At 43.1% G+C, this 25,832-nt stretch overlaps 1 protein-coding gene across 1 annotated transcript in view; it reads right to left on the bottom strand.

Moving 5' to 3' along the window:
- Nucleotides 1-19,146, bottom strand: part of LOC308705678 (uncharacterized protein) — a gene marked incomplete at its 5' end in the record, with an annotated part of 31,479 nt that extends 12,333 nt beyond the window's left edge. Inside the window, 3 exons of the mRNA XM_081390803.1 lie at nt 909-1,005; nt 1,282-1,406; nt 19,134-19,146. Of these exons, the coding sequence (XP_081246929.1) occupies nt 909-1,005; nt 1,282-1,406; nt 19,134-19,146 (235 nt within the window). The remainder of the gene's footprint in view (nt 1-908; nt 1,006-1,281; nt 1,407-19,133) is intronic.
- Nucleotides 19,147-25,832: the final 6,686 nt, after the last annotated feature.

The following is a 25,832-nucleotide window of genomic DNA, read 5'->3' as shown; positions in this document are numbered from 1 at the left end:
ATCGCTCAGCTCCGTCCCTTTATCAGTATCTCAGATGCTGAAACTGTCATCCATGCATTTGTCACCTCACGTCTTGATTACTGCAATGCACTTTTCATTGGTCTATCGGCTAGCTCCATTTCCAAATTACAATACAATCAAAACTCTGCTGCCAGACTACTCACCCACACCAAGCGTTCTGCACATATTTCCCCAATTCTGCATGATCTTCACTGGCTTCCTGTGGCTTACCGTATCAAATTCAAAATTCTCCTTCTCACTTTTAAGTCTCTGCATGGCCTGGCGCCCCCCTATCTCTGTAACCTGCTTCTCCCCTACACCCCGACTCGCTCTTTACGATCCGCTGATTCTAGCCTTCTCGTCGTCCCTCGGCATCGCCTTGCTTCAATGGGGGGCAGATCATTCAGTGTTGTTGCGCCCAAAATGTGGAACTCTCTCCCCCGATCACTCTGTTCTGTTAACACTATCTCTGAATTCAAATCCATGCTCAAAACTCACCTATTTTCTGAATGTTATAATTCTTAATTTTCCAATAATTTTTTTTTTTTTTTTTTTTTTTTTCTCAGATATATCTGTTTGTATTCTGCTGGTTGCCGCCCTATCTACCAAATTTTTCACTTACTGTACTCAACTGCCTACTGTTGTCCTGTCTGCTGTCTTTGTCAACTGCCTTTATTGTTGTTTGTTTATTGTAAAGTGTCCTTGAGCTCTGGAAAGGCGCTATATAAATAAAACGTATTATTATTATTATTATTATTAATAGGCTACATTACACATTAAAAGTAAATGCAAATCACCTTGCCTTGCCTTAAAAAAACAAAAATACAAAACAAAAAAACCTGTTACATTTACTTTCAGACTGAAGGAACATTGTCATGCTTCTCTTTCTGTAATATAAACAGACACACCTTCAAAGGATTCCTCGTAACCAACGATATATCCATGCTGCAGATTCTTCAGGATGTTGATTTCGTTTTTGGCTGCGTCTAGATTAAAATTCCCATTCTGCGAAGAACACATTTAATCTATGTGATGTTTATCTACAGGATCTTATTAATATGTTCAATCAATCCATCCATCTTCCTAACATTATTTCAGGTTGTTGCAGGGTTCACTTCACACACACATTTGGATTTGGCACAGGTTTTATGCCAGAGTTGGGACACATTCACACACATAAAAAAATGTTGGCATCGAACCAGGGACTATCTTACTGTGAGACGACAGTGCCATCCCTAATTAATACGTGCAATACTTAAAAAAATTCTTGATTGTACTTACATCTCTATAGTTGATCTCTTTGACCACAAGGAAATCTTCATCTGGACTCCTCACCAGAAACGCTCTTCCTGAAATCCCTTGTCCAAGTTCTTTTGTTATGGTGTATTTATGTGTTTTTAACACTTCTACAATCAAGATTCAAATCGGAAAAATTGCCATTAGCAAAACAATAAAACTATATAAATACAAATATTACTCAAAAAATTATTGGCAGAAAAATGATTTACAATATATACAGTAGCTACTGATTACCTTATGCTTATTTATTATTAATGTTAATTATTTAATACATTTATTTAATACTAAAACTTAGTAGTATACAATACTTATCCATTTTGTGTTGTGGTTGCATTTCTTGGTGTGCAGTGTTCAATATAACGTACTCGGTTACTAACGTAACCTCGGTTCTCTCTAGAAGAGGGAACGAGTACTGCGTTTTATCAAAACGCTACGGGAAAAGTCTCTTTTCACGAAACACTGAAGCAAAAATTATCCTTTAATTTTCATATATGTAAAACGCGTTGCGGCAGCAGCAGACAGCTATGGCGAGACGGCTTGTTCGCTCATTGGCTGCTCTGCGGCAACTGCTTAAGCCTATCGAGCGAGGCCTGAGATGACATCAGGCCAATGAGGGCGCTTCGCGCCCTCCTCGCCACTTCCCGCCGAAACGGGCGTGGCTTACCTCTATAAAAGGAGCTCGAGAAGGCTGACTCACTTGATTTTGATCGCCGAAGCGAACCAGAGTGAACCGTACGCACGGCAGAGAACGCAGTACTCGTTCCCTCTTCTAGAGAGAACCGAGGTTACGTTAGTAACCGAGTACGTTCTCTTACGAGAGTCCTCTCGTACTGCGTTTTATCAAAACGCTACGGGAACCCCTTGCAAAACGCCGTGCGTGCTGGGATAAAAACACTGATCACCGGAAGCTATTTCAGGCATACAGTGCATAATCACCAGATTGACTCACACAGAGTCAGGGAATAAGGGTGGGAGCCTTGATTCCCTAAATTGTAGCGTCGTAGAATAGACATATCCACAGACGCAAGTATAACATCACATAGACAGGGTAGGGAGCCTGAACTAATGTGGAAATGTGGGTCTTACACAGTTCTGCCCAAGATAGTCGGTAGCGCATAGCGCGTGAGTTTCAGCGGTCTGACTGGACGGCTGAACGGATTACACCGACAAAAGCTTAGCCTGCAAGGCGGGAACCTCTAGGTTATAAAACCTCATAAATGTAGACGGCGAGGCCCAGCCCGCCGCCGTACATATATCCTGTAGGGAAATCCCGCTGGACCAAGCCCACGAAGAAGCCACGCTTCTCGTGGAGTGCGCTCTGACTCCCAACGGGCATGGAATGCCTTTGGCAGTATAAGCCAGCGCTATGGCGTCAACTATCCATCTGGATAGACTTTGTTTCGAAACAGCCATTCCTTTGGAACGTCCACTGAACGAGACAAAGAGCTGCTCTGTCTGTCTGAAGACAGCAGAGCGGGACATATAAGCTCTTAAAGCCCTAACAGGGCAAAGAAAACTCGAGTCCCCTTCCTCACTTGATGCCGGCAGGGCAGCCAGGGAAATGACCTGAGCCCGAAAAGGCGTGTTGAGGGATTTCGGCACATAGCCGTGCTTAGGTTTGAGTATGACTTTAGAGTCATTAGGGCCAAACTCCAAGCACGCCGGGCTCACAGAGAGCGCGTGCAGGTCGCCTATGCGCTTCACTGAAGCGAGAGCCATCAAAAACACTGTTTTGAAAGACAAGTGTTTGAGGCTAATAGACTGGATAGGCTCGAAAGGGGCATCTTTCATGGCCGCTAGGACCGTAGAAAGGTCCCACAAAGGAACTGAAGGAGGTCTAGGTGGATTCAGTCTCCTAGCTCCCCTGAGGAAGCGGATGACTAAATCATTCCTTCCCAGCGACTGACCCAGCGTTGAACCAGAGAACGCTGAAATAGCCGCCACATACACTTTGAGCGTGGAAGGGGATCTGCCCTTATCCAACAGCTCTTGTAGGAAGGAGAGAACCTCCGTTACCTCACACTCGAGGGGTGAAATGCTCCGAGCTGTACACCAGCCGGAGAAAACCGACCACTTCGAAGCATAAAGCCGCCGTGTCGACGGCGCTCTAGCCTGAGTGATGGTATTCACGACTCCCTCTGTGAGACCAACGGGTATCCGTTGAGCACCCACACATGAAGGGACCATAGTTCCGGGTGTGGGTGCCAAATCGAGCCTCCGGCCTGCGAGAGGAGATCTCTCCTCAGCGGCAGTGGCCATGGATCGATATCTGTCAACTGCATAAGCACTGGGAACCATATCTGGTTCTCCCAGAACGGAGCTACAAGCAGGACTGGGCATTTCGTTTCCCTGACCCGTTCCAGCACCTGTGGCAGGAGGGAGACGGGGGGAAAAGCGTATAACGGACAGCGCGGCCACCTTCGGGACAGCGCGCTGTCGGTTTTTGAAAAGAATGCGGGGCAGTGCGCGTTTTCGCGGGACGCGAAGAGGTCCACCTCCGCTCTGCCGAATCTCTCCCACAACAGCCGGACTGTTTGTGGGTGTAGAGACCATTCGCCCGGGGGAACATTGTTCCTGGACAGTCTGTCTGGGCCCACATTCTGAAGCCCAGGTACATGCACTGCTCTCAGCGAGCGTAAGTTGTGCTGAGCCCATAATAGGAGGCGTTTCGCCAGCCTGTACAGGGATAAGGATTTCAGACCGCCCTGGCGATTTATGTAGGACACCACAGCCATGTTGTCCGAGCGGACTATGACGTGTTCGTCCTTGATGCGGGGACAAAAACGCGTCATCGCGTTGTGCACTGCCAGCATTTCTAGGCAGTTTATGTGTTGGAGCTTTTCTCGTTCCGACCACAGGCCGAAGAACGGTCTGCCCTCGAGCAGAGCTCCCCATCCCGAGGTGGATGCGTCTGTAGACACCATCCTCACTCTCGAGGAAGTCCCCAGGCTTACACCTGATTGGTACCAGTCGTCCGCCGTCCAAGGCGTCAGGGCTGAAACACAGCTGTGATCGACCTTGAGGCGTAATCGACCGGTCGCCCACGCTCTGCGCGGTACCCGCGCTTTCAACCAGAACTGCAGCGGGCGCATGCGGAGCAAGCCCAGCCGGAGAACTGACGATGCTGAGGCCATGAGACCCAGCATCCTTTGAAACTTCCTGAGCGGGGTGACAGCGCCGCGGCGAAAAGCCCTCGCCGCGCGCTGAATGGCCAGCGCGCGCTGTGGTGACAGCCGCGCTGTCATAGACTGTGAGTCCAGAACGACACCCAGAAACGAAATCGTTTGACTGGGGTTCAATGAACTTTTCGTCCAGTTGACTGTGATACCAAGATTCTCGAGGTGATCGAGTAAAATGGTTCTGTGCTCCACGAGCTGTGATCGTGATTGAGCTAGGATCAGCCAGTCGTCCAAATAGTTCAGCACTCGCATGCCTCTGAGTCTGAGAGGAGCGAGCGCTGCGTCCATGCATTTCGTAAATGTACGAGGTGCTAGGGACAAGCCGAATGGCAGGACTGTATACTGGTATGTCTGACCCTCGAAGGCGAATCTCAAGTATCGCCTGTGGTGTGACGCTATCTGTATTTGAAAATACGCGTCCTTCAGATCTATCGACATGAACCAGTCTTCTCGGCGAACGTGCGCGAGAATTTTGCTGGTTGTGAGCATTTTGAAACTGCGTTTCACTAATACTCTGTTCAGCCGTCTTAGATCCAGTATGGGTCTGATACCGCCGTCCTTTTTGGGGACTAGAAAGTATCTGCTGTATAGTCCCCCTTCGCTTAGAGCTGGGGAAACGCGCTCTATCGCCCCTTTGCTTATCAGTTTTGATATTTCGGCTCGAAGTAAGTGAGCTACTTCCAACGAAACCGTAGTCTCGACGCGCGCTGTGAAGCGGGGAGGGCGTCGGCAAAACTGTAGCGAGAAGCCTCTCTTTATAATGCCTAGCACCCAGTCCGAAACCCCTGGGAGCGCTGCCCATGCATCTGCATGGCTGGCTAGGGGCTGGATACGGAGCGCGCTCTGATCGCCGTGCGACAGAGGCGCTTCGGGGGATACAAACATAGGCGTTATGCCTGTGGCATTTGAGGCGGGGCGCGCGCTTAATACAGCGGGCGAGACGCTCATCCTCGACCTCGCTACAGTGCTTAGCTGAGTGAGGGAGGACTGAGAAAGTCTCATAGGACCCATGTGAGCGAGTAGATGTGGGCTGGGAGCGGGCACATTTACTGCTTTGGGCGCGGCGTCTGCCTGAGCAGAGCGCGCGCTCACAGTTCTCGTTTTTACAGAGAGCCTGTGATGTGTTAGACATAGTGTTCGTGGGCACTGGGAAGTGGGCACTCTCACTATGCTGGAAGCGCAATCGACCTGAGTCGATTTTATGTGCGCGGGCCCTAAGTGTAGGGCTGTGCTTATGTGTAGTGATGGGCACTGAGGAGTGGGCATCGAGACTACATTTATAGCACCATCGGCCGTGGCCGGGACACCAGAAAATACACTCTTTCTGAGATTTATCTGGGTAGCCGTGAAAACGGCTTTTGTGTGCAGGCAAGCGGGCAGCAGTGCGGGCTTGCTCTCTGCAGAAAACACTGGAACAGTCGCAAATCTTGGGACTGAAACAGTGGGGCGCTTGGGTGGGAGGCCGGCCGCAACGGGACTCACACACCTGCGCTTTCCTAGGCTTGCTAGGACTTCTTCGGCACTTCAGGCTTTACCACGACCTTCGATCGCGGCCCGCGCGAGGAGGGGCGCCGGGCGCTGGACCGAGAGCGGGGCCTCGAGCTGCGCTGCTGTGGCTGCTGCGATGAGGCGGCCGAAGGCGGGGGCTGAGGCTGAGAGCTCCGCGGGGTCCGTTTGTCACGACCCGCTGCAGAACCGGAGCGCTTCGGCAGGAAGTGCTTGAAGGCTTGAGACGCTTTTTGGGCCTCGGTAAATCTCTCCACGAACTCGGAGAGAGAAGAACCAAAAAGGCCGGTGGAAGACAGCGGGGCATCGAGAAACGCAGTGCGCTCGGAATCGGCCATCTCCGTGAGCGTCAGCCATAAGTGTCTCTCAGCGACAGTGGCGGAAGCCATACAGCGTCCCATGGCTTGTGCGGCGGCCTTAGTAGCTCGGAGCGTGAGATCTGAAGCGCTCCTTAAATCCGCGATGCAGATAGCGTCAGGTCCCATCTCGTCCAGTTTACGGAGGAGATCACCCTGGTAGATCTGCAGCGTAGCCATGGTGTGTAGCGATGACGCGGCCTGCCCAGCGGCGGAGAAGATTCGCGCGAGCAGCGTCGACGTCATGCGGCAGGCTTTAGAAGGCAACACCGGTTTAGCCCGCCGTCCAGCAGAGGGCGGGCAAAGGTGGGTCGCTATCGCCTGTTCCACCGGCGGAAGAGAGAGGTAGCCTCGGTCTCCGGCCTTATCCAGGGAGGAAAAAGCGGGTGAGACAGATGAGCGCGTCCGCGCAGAGAAGGGCGCGTTCCAAGCCTTCGCAACTTCTTCATGTAACTCAGGAAGAAAAGGAGCGGGCTTAGATTCCGGAGAAGTGCGCTCACCAGGGAGGAAGCTACCATCCAGCCGGGTTCGAGAGGGGGGCTCCGGTGCAGACCACTCGAGGCCGAGGCTCGCCGCGGCCAGCGCGAGTACTCGCATGAGCTCCTTCTCAATGTTGGCTCTCGTTGAGGGCTTGCGGGCAGGAGGCGCGAGGTCCTCAAAGCTCGCCCAATCCTCGCTGCCTGAAGCTACCAGAGAGCAGGAATCCTTTTCCCCCGACGCGGCCTCTGAACCGACTTCCTCTGATGAAGCGGCGGCAGACTGCGGGCGCTGAGCATCAGGAAGTGATTCGAGAGAGGCCGGTGAAGCTGGCGGGCGAACCGGCGAGCTTGGTCGGGCTGGAGCGGGTTCCGGGACCCGCTGCGAGCGGCGCTTTTTACGGCGCGGCATCGCGGCGGTGAATGCAGGCTTGGAAAAGGATGCCAGGCGAGTCCTCAGAGTCACCATCGGCAAAAGCTCGCAGTGAGGGCATCCGCCGTCAGCGAGCGCGAGCGCTGCATGGTCCTCACCCAGGCAGGAAACACAGATGACGTGCTTGTCTCCCTCGGTGAGTGGGGCTCGGCACGAGCCGCAAGAAGGCATCTTAAAAAAGACGCAGCTCTTTTAGGGGTGAGTGATGCAGGAAACACACACACACACACACAAAGGCAATGAAAGGATATAGGCGCCGGAAAGCGCAGCAGGTACGGCTGTAGAAGGCGGCGTTGGCCAGCAGCTTCGAGGGCTCGTCCCGCTGATGTGCTTGCTTCAACGACGCTGCTTCCGTGATCCAGCGATGCGTGCGCTTCGCTGAAGAGATTAAAATCAAGTGAGTCAGCCTTCTCGAGCTCCTTTTATAGAGGTAAGCCACGCCCGTTTCGGCGGGAAGTGGCGAGGAGGGCGCGAAGCGCCCTCATTGGCCTGATGTCATCTCAGGCCTCGCTCGATAGGCTTAAGCAGTTGCCGCAGAGCAGCCAATGAGCGAACAAGCCGTCTCGCCATAGCTGTCTGCTGCTGCCGCAACGCGTTTTACATATATGAAAATTAAAGGATAATTTTTGCTTCAGTGTTTCGTGAAAAGAGACTTTTCCCGTAGCGTTTTGATAAAACGCAGTACGAGAGGACTCTCGTAAGAGAACAAAACATTATATAAATTAAACTACTATTTAATTTATATAATATTATATAAATGATAATTTCTAATATTTATATACAATTTATGTGAATAAAAATTAGAAGGTAGAAACAACTGTGACGGTTAACACACACACACACACACACACACACACACACACACACACACACAAACGGTATCAGTTGCAGGCTGCAGCCCACTTCACAATTGAGCTGGTTGTTGAGAGAAGTCTTGGTTTTTACTTCATCACAGCTAAGAAAGGCCAGTAAGACTCAGTTTAGATATGCAAATCACAAAAGACACTCACAGTCATTGTTGTAGGAGTAAATAGTAAAGTATATAGTGTTGTATAAGTGCATTCACACTTTGACTAATTATACTCACCTGCTCTTGCTGTTGCTCTACTATCATTTCGATTGTTTTGTGCTGAATTACTCATTTTTTATGCTGTTATGAAAATAGGACATGAGGTTCAAAATTAGTACTTAAAGAAACAAAACAGTAAATTGTTTTACACAATGCAGCACATAACAACATTCAAAGCACAAGTGGGCTTTTTTTGGTCAGTTTAGCAACAAAGTGGACCGAGATTATTGAATGAGGCAAAGTTACTGTAAAAATGAGCTGTTTATTGAATAGTTTCAGTTGTGTCTTTCTCAGTGCTCAGTCCAACTTCGAGCAGCAACAATTCAACTGCTTCATCATTCCATGATGTTAAAAACCTTGATTGACAGACAGATAAAACACTTATGATTGGCTAAAATGATTAGTTGCTAATAGATTCTAGATTAAACTAGACCCTTTTATGATGGGCATGCTCTCTCACCAGACCTATTTCAATAATATGTCAAATAGCAACATCATTGTATTCAGTAGGGCTGTCAAAATGGCTGAAAAGCTAAATCTGAATTTATTTCTTAAATACTGGCAAAATTCGAATTATATTCGAATTCTAAAGGCGATACTTAATGTTATAGGGAAAAGTACTGTATTGTCTCCTATGCCCACAAGTGGGTGCAAGCGAGCGCATTAAGCAAATATAAACCAAATCCAGCATCGCATCTTTTATTTAAATTACATTACCTTTTAAATTGCATTCATTTTTCAAATAATTGTTCTTAAAATATAATTTCCTTAATGTGCATGCAAGGGAAATTAGGTTACAATAGTGCATAAAACTATCTGTGCATCAGTCACCTGAGAAAACACACTTCAACACACGAAATGATCTACATGAACACAAAACAGCAAACTGCCATTCAGCTGATGTGCAGGTTTGATCAAGTGTGTCCTTGCACGATTTTTGCCTCCATTCGAAATTCTAATTTTTATTTGACAGCCCTAATTTGCAGCTATTAAAAATGCTTACTGCACCAGTTTAAAGCAGCACTAGGTAACTTTTCAACCTTCATAATATATTTCCAAGACTCTTGTGATGGTACATCGACTTACAATAGGTTGAATGACATGTCTGCCATAGCCTGACGGGGTCTATATAGTTTTTAATCGTACTTTTAAACTTCGGGGTTCGGGTAGTAACCCCCGCGCACAAAAAGAACTACAAAATTCGACTGCTTTACGGCATAGGCTACCTCACTTCCCCCAACACGTCCTCACATGCTGTTGGACTTGTAAGTATGCTTATATTGTATATCACTCGGACAAGCTTTCACTCGTTGTTGTGAGCTAAAAAGCACCTGGCGTTCTTGTTGATGGATTAGTAACTTAGACATCTTCGGAGGCTATAGCTCGATGTTCGATGTCCGACGATTTGAAACGCGTTGTGTTTATTCCCCAATCGAACTCGTGTAACTGTCTGTCACACGTTCTACCGTCCACAGCATTACTTGATAGACAAAAATAGGACAAGAATGAGCATCAAACAGAAACAACCCGCTTACGGGGTGTTCGAGGCGCACATACAATACAGACTGTGCCGAGTCAGTTAAACAGGGCGCGCGCAGGCGCAGCTCTTAAAGGGGACACACCTTATTGCCACTCGTTACAGCTTCCATCTGACTGAACCATAGGCTGTTTCTCAATTCCAAGAACGCAGAGAACGGACTTGTGTTCTCGTGGAGACCGGTCTTGCCAAGCTTCCTTGGAAGAACGAACTCGTAACCGGCCGCAATGACTTCTGGGACACCAGGCGAGTACTAGCTCAAGTCTGCATTCGATGCATCCTCGGTATCAAGAACACATCCGGGTTCTTTCATGCGTCCTCTGTACTTGCGTTCTTGAGAATTGGGTCTGAACTTCGACGGTTAATGATGACGTAAACGAGAACACAAGGACGCAAGATCTCTGAAGAACACATATTGAGAAACACTCTTAGGGACCGGTATACAGGGGGGAGGGGATCAAGCCGTGAGTAAAGAGACTGCTCTGCGTGAGTGGTATTAACGTTAAATACAAGTAGTCAACAGCGACTCTAGGGGTCGTTGTTTGACCAAAACGGAATTCCTACCTAGTGTGGCTTTAAGTAATGTTCTCCTTACATATTACAATAAGGAAACATTTACAACCAAACACAATAGATTTTGCAGCACGTGTCCACTGGTGCTGAGCAGAACGGACGTTTTGAATTCATTCCGATGGAGGTTTAGGCTTGTTTCTACTTTTGCCTGTCTCAGCACCGTATACTCCGCTGACTGAAACACAGAGAGTAGAGCAGTGGTGTCCAATCCTGTTTCTGGAGATCTTCCTCCCCGCAGTGTTCTGAAGATCTTAATTAACTTTAGTTGTGTTTGATCAGGTTGAAGATTAACTTTTCAGGTAGGTAGATCTCCAGGAACAGCAGCACAGTGAACTGTTTAGCACAGCTAAATAATAACTGGAGACTGCTGACTCTGAAAGCCTCACACATTCAAGTTAAAAATGCATCCGCTCTTATGTTAAAGGATTACTTCACCGTTTTTTCATATTAAACTTTGTTATTCCCTTAACTAAGACGAGTTGATACATACCTCTCTCGTCTCAGTGCGTGCACTCAATCGCTCTGGTGCGCGGCGACACTTGATAGCACACTTTGATATGGTGGAATAGCACTGGGAGCACTTCGACTCGGCGCAGTAAAAAGTGACTTTGGTTGTGGTTCTAATGACAGAAGTGAGAGGGAGGGGGAGAGGATTTTTCAGGAGTGACTTTTTACTGTGCCGAGTCGAAGTGCTATTCCGCCATACATTATAGTTATCATTTTTACCCGCTTAGAAAAGCGCCACATTTTATTTTGTGTCACCATACTTGGTTGTGTAACTACTTGAGTAACTGTATTTAAATAGGGAAAACGTGGAGGTGTTTGGTCGCTTCTAGCTTCATCTCTGTTTGGATCCTAATGAATGAACTGGGCTAAGCTATAGTGCTATCAAAGTGTCGCCGCGCACCAGAGCGATTGAGTGCACGCACTGAGACGAGCGAGGTATGTATCAACTCGTCTTAGTTAAGGGAATAACATAGTTTAATATGAAAAAATGGTGAAGTATCCCTTTAAAAATAAGGTTGAAAAATAATAAAAAACTAGGTGGCTAGGTGGCACTGTCGCAAAAAAGAAAAGAAAAGAAAAAAAATGCGGTCCGAAACTTCAGCCTCCGGTATTGCAAAAATATAATATTGTGTATACAACAGTGGAGGCTCAGAGTAACTGTCCTCTGAAAGCTGCAGAAATCAGCAGTGAGAAACAGCGGTTTGCCTGAACAACACTCGTCTCACGTGGACTTTCTGAATAAATGGATTTCTTTACTTACAAACTGGTTCAATTTGGAGGACACACATTAGAAAGGTGTTTTTTTTTTTTTTACATTTCACCAACCCCACACTACAAAAGAACCAAAGAATCATGTAAAACCCAGTATACGTGGGAGTTATAGAGAGGCATTAGAGTATAGGAATATGAAAACTTTGAAGCTGCAATGAAACTGACATTTGGACCTTCAAACCGTTGGACACTGTTGAAAGAAAGACATGAATATCTTGGATGACGTGGGGAAGAGTAAATTATCAGGAAATTTTCATTCAGAAGTGAACTAATCCTATTTGTATTTGATAGTATTATTTGGCAGTATTTTATTTTCTGTTGAGATTGTCTCGGTCATCTGGAGCATTTCTCCATCATCTGGATAAAACAATCGGTGGGAAAACTGGACAATGTAGCATGTTATCTTTGCCTTTTCTACATGTAAAAACACCACGAGATCTTGTCTCTTTGAATTTAAATCTAGATTTATTCACATTGGCTTCTACGTGAACACAACATATGTAGGCAAGTGAGAGCTGTGCATGTAAATCTCACTCCCCTGATCTCAAGAGGCTGAGGTCTTTAGGTTACGGTTCGAATCCCGCTCGGGTAGGACCGGTTACACACGAGAAAAGTGATCTTGACCTGAAATCTATGCAACAAGTGCTTGAAAACACATGATAGTGCACCTGCTTTTAAGAACTGTATAAACGCAGCAGCCCAAAACAGTCCAATCGTGTATAATGACATTTACCCTGCTTTAAAATAGATCATGACTGCAATCGCTGTTCATCCTACATTCTTCCTTTATCAATCATCAGGTTCACTCGCCTGAAATCTCACCATAACCAGTTGATGTTATTTGCTGCATTGACACCCAGATTACAATATTTTAGCATCCAAAAAGTTTGCAGCAATAACAGTACATTAAATACATATTAAAACAGCCTAAGTAAATTAAAATATAATGAACTGAAAATGAACTAAGGGGGAAATATCAAATCAAGTATATTTGTATAGCGCTTTTCACAATACAGATTGTATCAAAGCAGCTTCACAGTATTAAAATAAAATAATACAACAAAGTTTGTTTCTAGTGGAATTTATTGATTGATAGAATTAAATTAAATATCCCCAAAATATCCCCAACTGAGCAAGCCAAAGGCAACAGTGGCAAGGAACCGAAAAACTCCATCAAGTGACCTAATGGTGTCCTAAAACTCCATCAGGTGACCTAATGGAGAAAAAAAAACCTTGGGAGAACCCAGGCTCAGTCGGGGGCCAGTTCTCCTCTGGCATTTATGAACTAGAGGCCGGATTGTAGTTTGAAACTGTGAGATTAACAATATTATATGAATGCCTGGCCGAAAAGATGCGTCTTTAATCTAGTTTTAAACTGGGAGAGTGAGTCCGAGTAACGAACAGTATCAGGAAGGCTATTCCAGAGTTTTGGAGCCAAATGCGAAAATGCTCTCCCTCCTTTGGTTGATCTGGATATCCTAGGTATGACCAAAAGCCTAGAATTTATTGATCTTAAAGAGCGTGATGGATTATAGGGTGATAGAAGATCCGTTAAATAGACTGGAGCTAAGCCGTTTAGGGCTTTATAAGTCAATAGCAATACCTTATAATTAATACGGAACTTTATAGGTAGCCAATGTAGTGATGATAAAATCGGTGTTATATGATCATATTTTCTTGATCTAGTAAGAACTCTAGCGGCTGCATTTTGGACTAACTGTAGCTTGTTTATTGAGGATGCAGGACAACCGGCTAATAAAGCATTACAGTAATCTAGTCTCGAGGTCATGAATGCATGAACTAACTTTTCTGCATCAGAAACTGATAGCATATTACGTAGCTTAGCAATGTTTCTAAGGTGGAAAAAGGCTGTTTTTGTAACATACGAAATATGATTTTCAAAAGACAGGTTACAATCGAGTATAACACCCAGGTCTTTTACTGTAGAGGATAAAGTAACAGGACATCCTACGATGTCAAAGTTGTATTGTGAGAGGTTCTGTGGGCGGTTTTTTGAACCGATAAGTATTACCTCTGTCTTGTCTGGATTTAATAAAAGAAAATTACGCGTCATCCAATCTTTTATATCTTTAACACACTCTGTCAATTTGGATAATTTAGCGTTTTCATCCGGCCGTGATGAAATATATATTTGAGTGTCATCAGCATAACAGTGGAAACTAATTCCATGTTTCCTTATAATATTTCCAAGTGGCAGCATATATATTGAGAATAACAGAGGGCCCAACACAGATCCCTGCGGCACTCCATAGTTTACTGGAATTATGATCGATTTTTCTCCATTTAAATAGACAAAATGGTAGCGGTCTGATAAGTATGATCTAAACCAGCTTAATGCTTGTCCTTGAACACCAGTATAATTTTGTAGTCGATCTAAGAGTATTGTATGATCTAAAGTATCGAACGCAGCACTTAGATCAAGTAAAACTAGTATTGAGATGCAGCCTTGGTCAGAAGCTAAGAGTAAATCATTTGTGATTTTAACGAGCGCAGTTTCAGTGCTATGATGCGGCCTGAATCCTGACTGAAACTTTTCATAGATATCATTTTCTTGCAAGAAAGAGCCCAGTTGAGCGGACACAACTTTTTCTAGTATTTTAGACATAAAAGGTAGATTTGAAATGGGTCTATAATTTGCTAGATTATGCGGGTCTAATTGTGGTTTCTTAATGAGAGGTTTTATCATTGCCAGTTTAAATGTTCTTGGAACATGACCTAAAGATAAAGACGAGTTAATAATATTGAGGAGAGGCTCTTCCACTACAGGTAACACTTCCTTCAGTAGTTTAGTTGGTATAGGATCTAATAAACATGTTGTTGTTTTAGATGAAGTGATAAGTTTATTTAACTCTTTTTGTTCTATAGTTGTAAAGCACAGTAATTGTTCTTGCGGGGGGAAAATTGAGGCTGAATTATAAGGTGCGATTGAGGATTGAACGTTTACAATTGTGGTTCTGATGTTTTCTATTTTCTCAGTGAAGAAGTTCATGAAATCATTACTACTAAACTGTAACGGGATATTTTGTTCGGGTGACGTCTGTTTATTTGTTAGTCTAGCCACGGTGTTAAATAAAAACCTAGGATTGTTTTGGTTGTTTTCTATTAGTTTGCGGAGATGCTCAGCCCTGGCCGCTTTTAGGGCCTTTTTATAACGTGACATACTGTCTTTCCACGCGATTCTAAAGACCTCTAAATTAGTTTGTTTCCATTTACGCTCTAAATTACGGGTTTCTCTCTTTAGAACATGCGTAGGATTATTGTACCATGGTGCTTTAATTTTCTCTGTGACCTTTTTTAATCTAACGGGTGCAACAACATCCAATGTTCTAGAGAGAATGGTGCTCATAGTGCTAGTTAGTTCTTCTAGTTCATCTGTTTGTTTGGGTTCAGGCAGCAGCTGAGACAGATCAGACAAGCAACTCGAGAAATTATCTATGGTGGATGGAAGGATTGTTCTGCCTGGTCGAAAACGCGGCGCCGCATGACATATTACTGCAGTACGTAATATGCAAGTTACCAAGTAATGGTCAGTGACATCATCACTTTGTGGAATGATATTGTAACGACAATGAGAAGAAATCAACCACAGACTAATTTTCTTCCAGAAAATTAATTCAAACTCTCTACTTCCTGCCGAACAAAACAGAAGATTTGTTCAGAACGTCAAATGATCCTCATCACTCTGGCTATTTAAAAGAGCCTCCCCCAACACTAACTAAATAACTGGTCAATGGCTAGCTTTGTGGCCAACTACGGACTGGTTAAGATAAAGACAGTGTCCTCACAGTCCAGAGCCATAAGTCACCCATCCTGGCGCCACAGAGTCTGCAAAAGACCCTTCTAATGACCAAACCAACGAAAACCCCCAACTAAGAACTTTTATGAGCCCAGCTAAAGGAAGAACTTGTCAATATGAGGGGGGTTTTAAAAGACAAATTGGTTCAGAAATGACACCACAGCATTCCTGACCCCTCCTCCTTAAGACCTCTGAACAGAACAAACAGTGTTCTGTCTCTTCACCAGAGAACTGATTCTTATCAATAACTATACATAAAATCATTCAAGAACAATTTTCAATGGACTCATGATCAAACAATCATGCAACTACCTAATCCTGGGTTGTTTCCACCACTTATATGCATATTTTAATAAGATAATATGTTTTGATCCCATTTAATTCAGGTAATAGTTATTATATTAACTATTAGAAGGAGTGAATGAATGAAAGTGTGTACTGTTTCATATCAATGCTATCTTACGAACACAACTAGCAAGATGGCTTGAATGATATCGGTGTAATATGTTTTGATCTTCTTTTAATTAGAAATCATGTCTAAACTGTAGCCTCTGTTCTCTCTGCTAGTAAGGAGATCCCAGATAGCGCATGATTTATGACTTTGAAAACAAAGGCAGTGTCTAATTGGTCAGAACTCATCCTGGAGGTTGGACAAACTTTTAGTTTAAAACCTTAGACCCAAAAACAAATCTCTCTCTCGCTGCTCTCGAAGCTCTCTCGCTGCTCTCAAAGCTCTAAGCTCTCTAAGTTCCGGCAGACTAGTACCATGTAACAAACGAGCAGAAATAACCCAAATCAAGATCTGAAGAACATGGGTTAAACAGTTTCATTCAAGCCGTCTTACTACTCTCGTCTAAGTCTTCTTTTCTTTTCTAAGTCTTCCTTTATTTTCCGATTGAAAGTCTCGGTTTTAAGTTAAGTTTTGCTGCAAAGTTTCGTTCCACGATTCGCGGCTGCAACGCACGCTTTCAACTTCAAAGACTCATTCAACCATCAGCAACCGCCAGCCACACGTGACTGGTTCTCGCCGCATCTATCCAAGCACGAGAAGACCATAACCAACAAACGAACCCCTTTGACGCTGACCAAAGGAATTCCAAAAAGGAACGAGAAGACAAGCAAGTAACCTCCAGACTAAAGCTGCACTGGTGTATTTATATAACTTTAATAACCTGCCTAAAACGATAGAAGGGTTAAATTAATGTTTGATGGTTCGTTCAGGTCATGTCTAAGTGCATTATGGAATCGTGAGATTTCATCCTTTCACTCTTAAACCCACTCTTTCCTCACTCTCTTCCTTTCTGCAACTCGTATGAATGTGTGTGTGTGTGTGTGCGTGTGTGTGTGTTTGTGTTAGACATTAGCTGTACGTGTTAGTATATAATCAATAAAGTATTGTTTGTATTTGAAAAGAGATTGCTTGTGTATGTGCTTATCAAATTTTATTGTCTTGAACTTCGATCAAAAGTTACCTATGCTTTTACCCTATTTCTTAATTTACTGTTAGGGGGTTATTCTTTCTTGGCCAGGAAGATATTATATTTCCTAGAGTTAATAATTGTTTATGCTTTCTGTTCATTGGATGAACTGATAAATTATCATATTATTGATTCTGTTACAGTAAATAATTGAAAATAATTAAATTATTAATTATTGATCATAATTCGTTATGAATAATAATTAATAATATTTATACGTGGGCGTATAAACGCTACATTTATGGTGGAGAATGCGGGCAGTTTAACCTAAAATTGTAAGCATATACGAAGTAATTATCTTTTCGAGAGAGATCCGGACCTCTGAGTCTGTGTGTGACGTATGCAGCGCGCCGCGCGCTCTGTTTGAATGACTGTCTGCTGAGTGAATACAAGAGAGAGCTAGTACTCTAGTCTAGGCTGCCTGCCTATTTTTATTTTATTTAAAACTGCAGTAAAATAACCCAAGATATAAGATCTCACACAACGACAAGGTAACAATTGAGCGTGTCCCTCGATTCTGAAATACTTTAATTATAGCTTAAGACATCTGCGTGTTCCAGAGTCTTTCAAATAGCTATAACGTTATGTGTGTTTGTATCAGTCAGAGAGCTGAATGAAATTAAAACTGCAGTAATTAAAATAACCATGTAAAGGACGGACGAGCGTGTCCCTCGTCTAACTTGAACGTTAGTCCTTATTTATCTGATCGTCACTCAGTGCGTGTTCCACTGGGACGAATATTCTCACAGATTAGTCTTTATTTCTCAGATTGTCAGTGCGTGTTCCACGGCAATCCCCGTGATAAACTATAAGCTTATCTGTGTCTGTTCAATTAATTCTCGTGTAAACACTGCGTATGTCCGAGTGTAGTTGAATAGGAATTATTTAAAGTTGTGTTCAAGTAAAGCTTGACGTTGAAACTCAACCAACAGTTAAAAACCTTGTTGTTTTTGCGTGCTCAGATAACATTGCACAGAGACGATCCGCCGAGATCGTTTGTTCCATCTATTACAGCACAAAGCTGTCCTTTAAAGTTAATCACTCTTAAACAACCGAGTGAAGCCCCACGTCGTAAAAACAGCTACGAGTGGTGTCCTTTATTTGTATTTTTGAAATGCGCCGACATTTCATATAATATGATCGACGTGCATATTCTTTGAACATTGTTTGAAATGTGCCGAAATTTCATGTAACTTAACATGCATTACTGTTTACGAGCTGCAATTCACAAGTTCGCCCACTAGAGTTTGTTTTGTCGCCATAGTTACAATCGTGACACGGAAGTCTTAACCAACGCTTCCGGGGGAACTCGGACCCCACAGCAAAGCCCGTCTGGCCACAGTGTAAACAAACTGAAACAAACCCATTTGTGGCTAAGCTAAGCTAAGCTAAAGCTAAGCTAGGTAGTTGTTTACATTGAGGCCTAACCTATACTAAAGCCTTAAGCATTATTTACGGTTGTCATTGACAGTGGTTAAATACAGTGTCTGTTTGAACAACGTTAAAGGGATTTAACCATTTAAACACCTTGATGTTTACACCTGTTCTTCTTTCCTATTTTACCTGTCTCATATTATACTTTACCCATATTTTTCTGCGAAAAGGAAATTTTGGTTCACAATTATTAATTTCATTTACCTGCATTTTACTTGAAAAGAAAATACTGGTTTATGATTATTAATTGTCAAATTTTAATTTGATTTAAAAAGGGTTTAAATTCTATTTTCCTAAACAGGTAATTTCTAATGATTTCTCGATTTATTTTTTTTAATAAATCTAATTTCATAATTTTTCCTAATTTCTAAAATTCTCTTTTAGATTTAATCACTTCAGGTGAATACATTTTTGAACTTTGAAAGCTTGGGAGTAACACACCTGAGCCTCAATAGGAGACATTGGTATCTCACTACAAGTGTCAAATAAATCAGAGATAACCCTCTCTTACAAAGTTTTATTTTTGAATGTTTAGTTGTTGGCAACTATCAATTCTACACTCGTAGTTCGACACAAAGGCTTCAGAGCCATTTGTGGACCCAATCTCCTTTCACTCCTTCCTCTTCCTCCTTTACACGTCTTTCCTGTTCTGTCCTGCTTTATTCCATCCCCTTTCTTCACATTTGTAGGAAACAAACCTGGAAGAACCATCAATCGAGTCTAAAGGAAGAGAAAGATAATTTTTCCAAAGAAAACAATTATTAGGTATTTGATTTGTAATCAAACCCTCTCTTGTTCTCCATACTCTCTTTGTCGTTGTAAACACAATTTACAATTTAACATCTTATCCAAGATAAATTAACAGAGACAAGTGTTGAGCAACAGTCGCCTTCATAGCATCCCAGCTGTAAGCAGTCCAACTGACGGTGTGTGGTGTCAATCCTGTAAAACTCGGAAAAAGGTATCAGCATTATTATTGTATTATTTTTCCTTGTAAACATAAACAATAATATTGTTTACCTTTCTGGAAACAGATTCTCACCGATAGGCAGCATTTATGAGAAAAATAATATTTCTCCTACTTAAGAATTTTCTTTCTTGTTTTATTGAAATTGGTTTTAACCTCTCTCTCTTTCCCCCTTACTCAGTTGAGTGACACATCACGAGTTTAAACCAGTTTTTCATTGATAGAAAATATAAAAAAAAAAATATTTCTCCCATTGGAAAAAAAAAAATTCTTTCAATTGAGATTTGTTTTAACTTTTTTCTCTCTTTTCCTCACTTAGTTGAGTGACGAAGTTTCCACATCACTAACCTACCTGTCTACACTGAGACCAACACTTAGACATTACAACACTTCACTATTGTTGTACAGTCACTGAAACGACACTTAGCTGTTCAACCACATAGGCTTACACCCCACACAGATCTGTGTCAGTCTCTTCACCCCAGCGTGCCAACATGCCGTGGACGACAAACCCCACTGACGTGGACGCCTGGCTCAGAGGCATTACGGACTGCCTCACACCAAAGACAATTGAACTGTTATTATTTTTAATAATAATCATAATTCTGAGAAGATTCCTGACACATGATTCAAGCCAGAATCAGAACCACAACCAAGTGGAACTAACCAAGATCATCTGTTCCCTAAGCAATGCCTTCACAGCCCAGCTGACACTGAGCGACAAGCACATCACCCACCTTCAGGAGGAGCTGACACGTGCCCAGAGCCGCATGGACAAGCTGGAAGTGAAAGTCCAGGACGACTTCAAGCGTCAGACCACTGAGTTCCTGAGAGAGCTGATGCACACTCAACGCTGCACAGACCAGCTCAAAGCGAAAGCTCAAGTGCCTGACAAAGTGGAGCAAGAAACAAAGAACCAAGTTGACAAGCTCCAAGAAGCCCTTGCAGCCACTGAAAGTGACAAACAAGAATTAAAGACTGTCCAGAAACACCTGGTAAACCAACTCCAATCTGCTGAACATCAGCTAGAGGAAGCTAAAGCTGACATTAAAGATAAGAACTCTGAAATTAATGCTCTGAAAGACCACCTGGAAAGGTGCAATGCTGAAATCAACCATCTGACCCAACAGCGAGATGACGTCAACGACGAGCTCTACGCGGTCAGAGATGAACTCCAGCACATGTTCCAACAGAAACCAGAGCCAAGAAGGGAGAGACCTCCCTCAGCATCACCACTGCCGAGCAGGACAGAGTCCTCCAGCCAAGAACTGCCATACAGTGAAAGAAGTGAATGGCCACAACCCAAAACGTCACAGGCCTTCACCACAGAACCGTTCACTGCCAACAAGCAACGAGAGCTCATCCAGGCAGACCCCAGAGCTGCACAGGCGATGACCTTTAAAGATCTCAACAAGCTGGGTAAGAATATCACTCAGTTCAACCCGAACTCCACGGAATGCCCGGACATCCAGTCCCACATCCGAGATATCAACTTCCACCTAGAAGTGAGACCACATGTGACTGACAGAGACAGGTTCTACCTCCTCAAATCGACATCCAGTTCAGAGGTACGAAGCTTCCTGGACCGACAACCTGCTCATGTCAAGTCAAACTACCAGCTGCTATGTGAGACACTGATAAAAGAATTCACAGGCCCAGAGTCAGAACACGGTGTGTTAATCGCCTTGGAAACCAAACAAGGTCGACACGAGACTCCCCAAGCATACTACCACCGTTTTCGACAAGCCTTCTTTGGTGCACATAACTCACCTGAACAAGAAGAGGATGTGAACTTCAAAAACCTCTTTCTGAGAAAACTGCACCCCGGATTAAGTCATCATCTTGGTCTTGAGGCCTGCGCAGACACAATGACAATTCAACAGTTACGTGACCTGACCCACAAGGCCCACATCAAACAGAAGATGTCCTCAAAGAAAGGTTTGAAAACATCCACAGTTTCAAACTCCTTCAGCCAAGACACAAGCCTTGCACTGGAAGACAACCAGTGGCATGACAACACCACAGTTCTTCGTAAGAAGCACAGAGAACGTGATTCCCATGCTGATGACAGATACCACACCAACCACATGGAAAAGTCATGGGACCAGCCACGCATCTCAGGAAACCCACCTCGGCACCACTCAGTTAAGCACAGCACTGAGTATGCCCAAGAACAAGACAGTTTACCCTCAAAAGACATGGAGCAACTAATGAGGCGACTGGAAGTGTTCCTAGAAAACAGGCTGAACACGGAAGACCACTGATTCATCTGATACACCTTCATAATGAAGATGACGACCACTTGTTCTACAACAACACAGAACAAAGTGGTCTCTCACAGTCAACCACTGACAAACACCCAGAGGTACCAGAAAACACCATCCTGGCTACCCATCACTCATAAAGAAACCACCAAACGAGCTCCAAACTCAAGAACCATATGTGTGCTACAGAAACAACAGTAAGCCCAGAACGTCAGAAAGTCTGTCACAACCAAAAGGTATCATCGGAGGAATGCAACAACGGAGACCAAGTTTTGCACCACAGCTTCACGCAGCCATGCCAAACTGCCTCCCAATGTCTGCCAGAGAACTTCCTGCCTTACTGGTTTGACTCCCAGCAGATCACAGAAGATCCCTTTTCCAAGGCAAAGAGGCAACAAGCTCATCAAAGCTAAGCCATCAAGCAAAGGGGGGAGCAAAACAGACTGAAACAGATCTGACCATACATACATACATACACTACACAACATCCCTAACATACTCACTAACATACAGAAGTTAACCGCCTCTACTGTGCAAAACATTCAACAAACATGTTTTCCCCCACAGGTAGAAACTAACTTCAGAAACTAGCTTAACAACTTAGCTACACTTACCATAGGAAACATGGCAACTAACTACTCATCCAACAAGTACACCTGAGAACACCTATCATTACATCATGATCCCTGACACCTTAGCTGTGCAACAGTAGTTACAAGTCATATCAGGAGGAACACTCAACTGCTTTGTTTTGTTTTACCTCTTCCTTCCTTCCTTTTCTTCTTTTATTAGGTAAAATGCCTGTCCGCCCCATAAGGGTCAAGGTCACAATAATAGGATTGACACACCACGCCTAATATTTGTAAGTCACCTCAAAACGAATGTGAGCCAGAGAACTCCCTGCATCATTCGAATCACAAATTGAAAGGTAAATTGGTCTAAACCTAGAACAATTTAGAAGAGAATAAAACAAACAAATCAAATTTAGTCACAAAATTAATTAATCACCATCCCAAAACAAATTAGGATAACGTCCTAAAATTGAACTAAACTTTAGTCAACGTGATTAACTATATTGAGAGAGTGAACCTGTTTATGCCTAGGTAATCTAATGCCCTGCACCAGTAAAGTGACCAGTCATGGAGGTGTTGTCTTGTTGTTTGCTGTTTGTGTTTGCTTCCTCTACCCATTTCTCCAGCGTTCACCGATGTCTTCTACTCAACACATCGTCGACCGAAGGGGGGATATGTAACGACAATGAGAAGAAATCAACCACAGACTAATTTTCTTCCAGAAAATTAATTCAAACTCTCTACTTCCTGCCGAACAAAACAGAAGATTTGTTCAGAACGTCAAATGATCCTCATCACTCTGGCTATTTAAAAGAGCCTCCCCCAACACTAACTAAATAACTGGTCAATGGCTAGCTTTGTGGCCAACTACGGACTGGTTAAGATAAAGACAGTGTCCTCACAGTCCAGAGCCATAAGTCACCCATCCTGGTGCCACAGAGTCTGCAAAAGACCCTTCTAATGACCAAACCAACGAAAACCCCCAACTAAGAACTTTTATGAGCCCAGCTAAAGGAAGAACTTGTCAATATGAGGGGGGTTTTAAAAGACAAATTGGTTCAGAAATGACACCACAGCATTCCTGACCCCTCCTCCTTAAGACCTCTGAACAGAACAAACAGTGTTCTGTCTCTTCACCAGAGAACTGATTCTTATCAATAACTATACATAAAATCATTCAAGAACAATTTTCAATGGACTCATGATCAAACAATCATGCAACTACCTAATCCTGGGTTGTTTCCACCACTTATATGCATATTTTAATAAGATAATATGTTTTGATCCCATTTAATTCAGGTAATAGTTATTATATTAACTATTAGAAGGAGTGAATGAATGAAAGTGTGTACTGTTTCATATCAATGCTATCTTACGAACACAACTAGCAAGATGGCTTGAATGATATCGGTGTAATATGTTTTGATCTTCTTTTAATTAGAAATCATGTCTAAACTGTAGCCTCTGTTCTCTCTGCTAGTAAGGAGATCCCAGATAGCGCATGATTTATGACTTTGAAAACAAAGGCAGTGTCTAATTGGTCAGAACTCATCCTGGAGGTTGGACAAACTTTTAGTTTAAAACCTTAGACCCAAAAACAAATCTCTCTCTCGCTGCTCTCGAAGCTCTCTCGCTGCTCTCAAAGCTCTAAGCTCTCTAAGTTCCGGCAGACTAGTACCATGTAACAAACGAGCAGAAATAACCCAAATCAAGATCTGAAGAACATGGGTTAAACAGTTTCATTCAAGCCGTCTTACTACTCTCGTCTAAGTCTTCTTTTCCTTTCTAAGTCTTCCTTTATTTTCCGATTGAAAGTCAAGTTTTTCAAGTCAAAGTTAAGTTTTGCTGCAAAGTTTCGTTCCACGATTCGCGGCTGCAACGCACGCTTTCAACTTCAAAGACTCATTCAACCATCAGCAACCGCCAGCCACACGTGACTGGTTCTCGCCGCATCTATCCAAGCACGAGAAGACCATAACCAACAAACGAACCCCTTTGACGCTGACCAAAGGAATTCCAAAAAGGAACGAGAAGACAAGCAAGTAACCTCCAGACTAAAGCTGCACTGGTGTATTTATATAACTTTAATAACCTGCCTAAAACGATAGAAGGGTTAAATTAATGTTTGATGGTTCGTTCAGGTCATGTCTAAGTGCATTATGGAATCGTGAGATTTCATCCTTTCACTCTTAAACCCACTCTTTCCTCACTCTCTTCCTTTCTGCAACTCGTATGAATGTGTGTGTGTGTGTGTGTGCGTGTGTGTGTGTTTGTGTTAGACATTAGCTGTACGTGTTAGTATATAATCAATAAAGTATTGTTTGTATTTGAAAAGAGATTGCTTGTGTATGTGCTTATCAAATTTTATTGTCTTGAACTTCGATCAAAAGTTACCTATGCTTTTACCCTATTTCTTAATTTACTGTTAGGGGGTTATTCTTTCTTGGCCAGGAAGATATTATATTTCCTAGAGTTAATAATTGTTTATGCTTTCTGTTCATTGGATGAACTGATAAATTATCATATTATTGATTCTGTTACAGTAAATAATTGAAAATAATTAAATTATTAATTATTGATCATAATTCGTTATGAATAATAATTAATAATATTTATACGTGGGCGTATAAACGCTACAATATCTATATCGATTGGATCGGATCCATATGATATAATTAAATCGAGTGTGTGATTAAGACGATGAGTTGGTCCGGTGACGTTTTGTTTGACCCCAAAGGAATTTAATAAATCTATAAACGCAGCCCCTAACGCATCATTTGGATTATCTACGTGTATGTTAAAATCTCCAACAATTAATGCTTTATCTACATTGACCAATAGATCTGAGAGAAAATCTGCAAACTCTTTTAGGAAATCAGCGTAAGGCCCAGGCGGTCTATATACGGTAGCCAAGGCTAGAGATAATATGGATTTTTTTCTAACATCTAAGAGCGTGACATTTAGTACAAGTATTTCAAACGAAATAAACTTATAACCCGTTTTCTGAGTAACATTGAGAATACCTCTATAGACCGCTGCAACACCGCCGCCACGACCAATCAGACGGGGTTCGTGCTTATAGGAGTATCCTAATGGAGTAGACTCATTTAGACCGAAATAATCATTAGGTTTAAGCCAAGTTTCAGTAAGGCAAAGTACATCGAAGCTATTATCCGTGACTATTTCATTTACAATAACAGCCTTAGGTGTGAGTGATCTAATGTTTAGAAGACCTAGCTTTAGAAATTGTTTTTGGTTACTAATAGCAACATTTTCTGGTTTAATAACAATTAGATTTTTTCTAGATCCTGCAGTAGATTTATTATTTGATCTCACTAAACGAGGAATAGACACAGCTTCTATGCAATGTTCTACACTATTTATATCAGTTAATTTGGTGCAGCAGAGACTATGATTTGAACTTTTGGTTACTAGTCAAAAGGTATTTAACATTTTGGAGATGTTATCTGACAGAAGATCCGATCCGAATCTGCTTGGGTGTAAGCCATCAGCACGGTAAAGCCTAGGACGCTCCCAGAACAGATTCCAATTATTTACAAAGAGCAGTTTCTGCTCATTGCACCATGATATTAA

Source organism: Scardinius erythrophthalmus, assembly GCF_964197995.2.
Source record: "Scardinius erythrophthalmus genome assembly, chromosome: 2".
Taxonomy (NCBI): domain Eukaryota; kingdom Metazoa; phylum Chordata; class Actinopteri; order Cypriniformes; family Leuciscidae; genus Scardinius; species Scardinius erythrophthalmus.
This window is presented reverse-complemented; position numbering and strand designations above follow the sequence as displayed.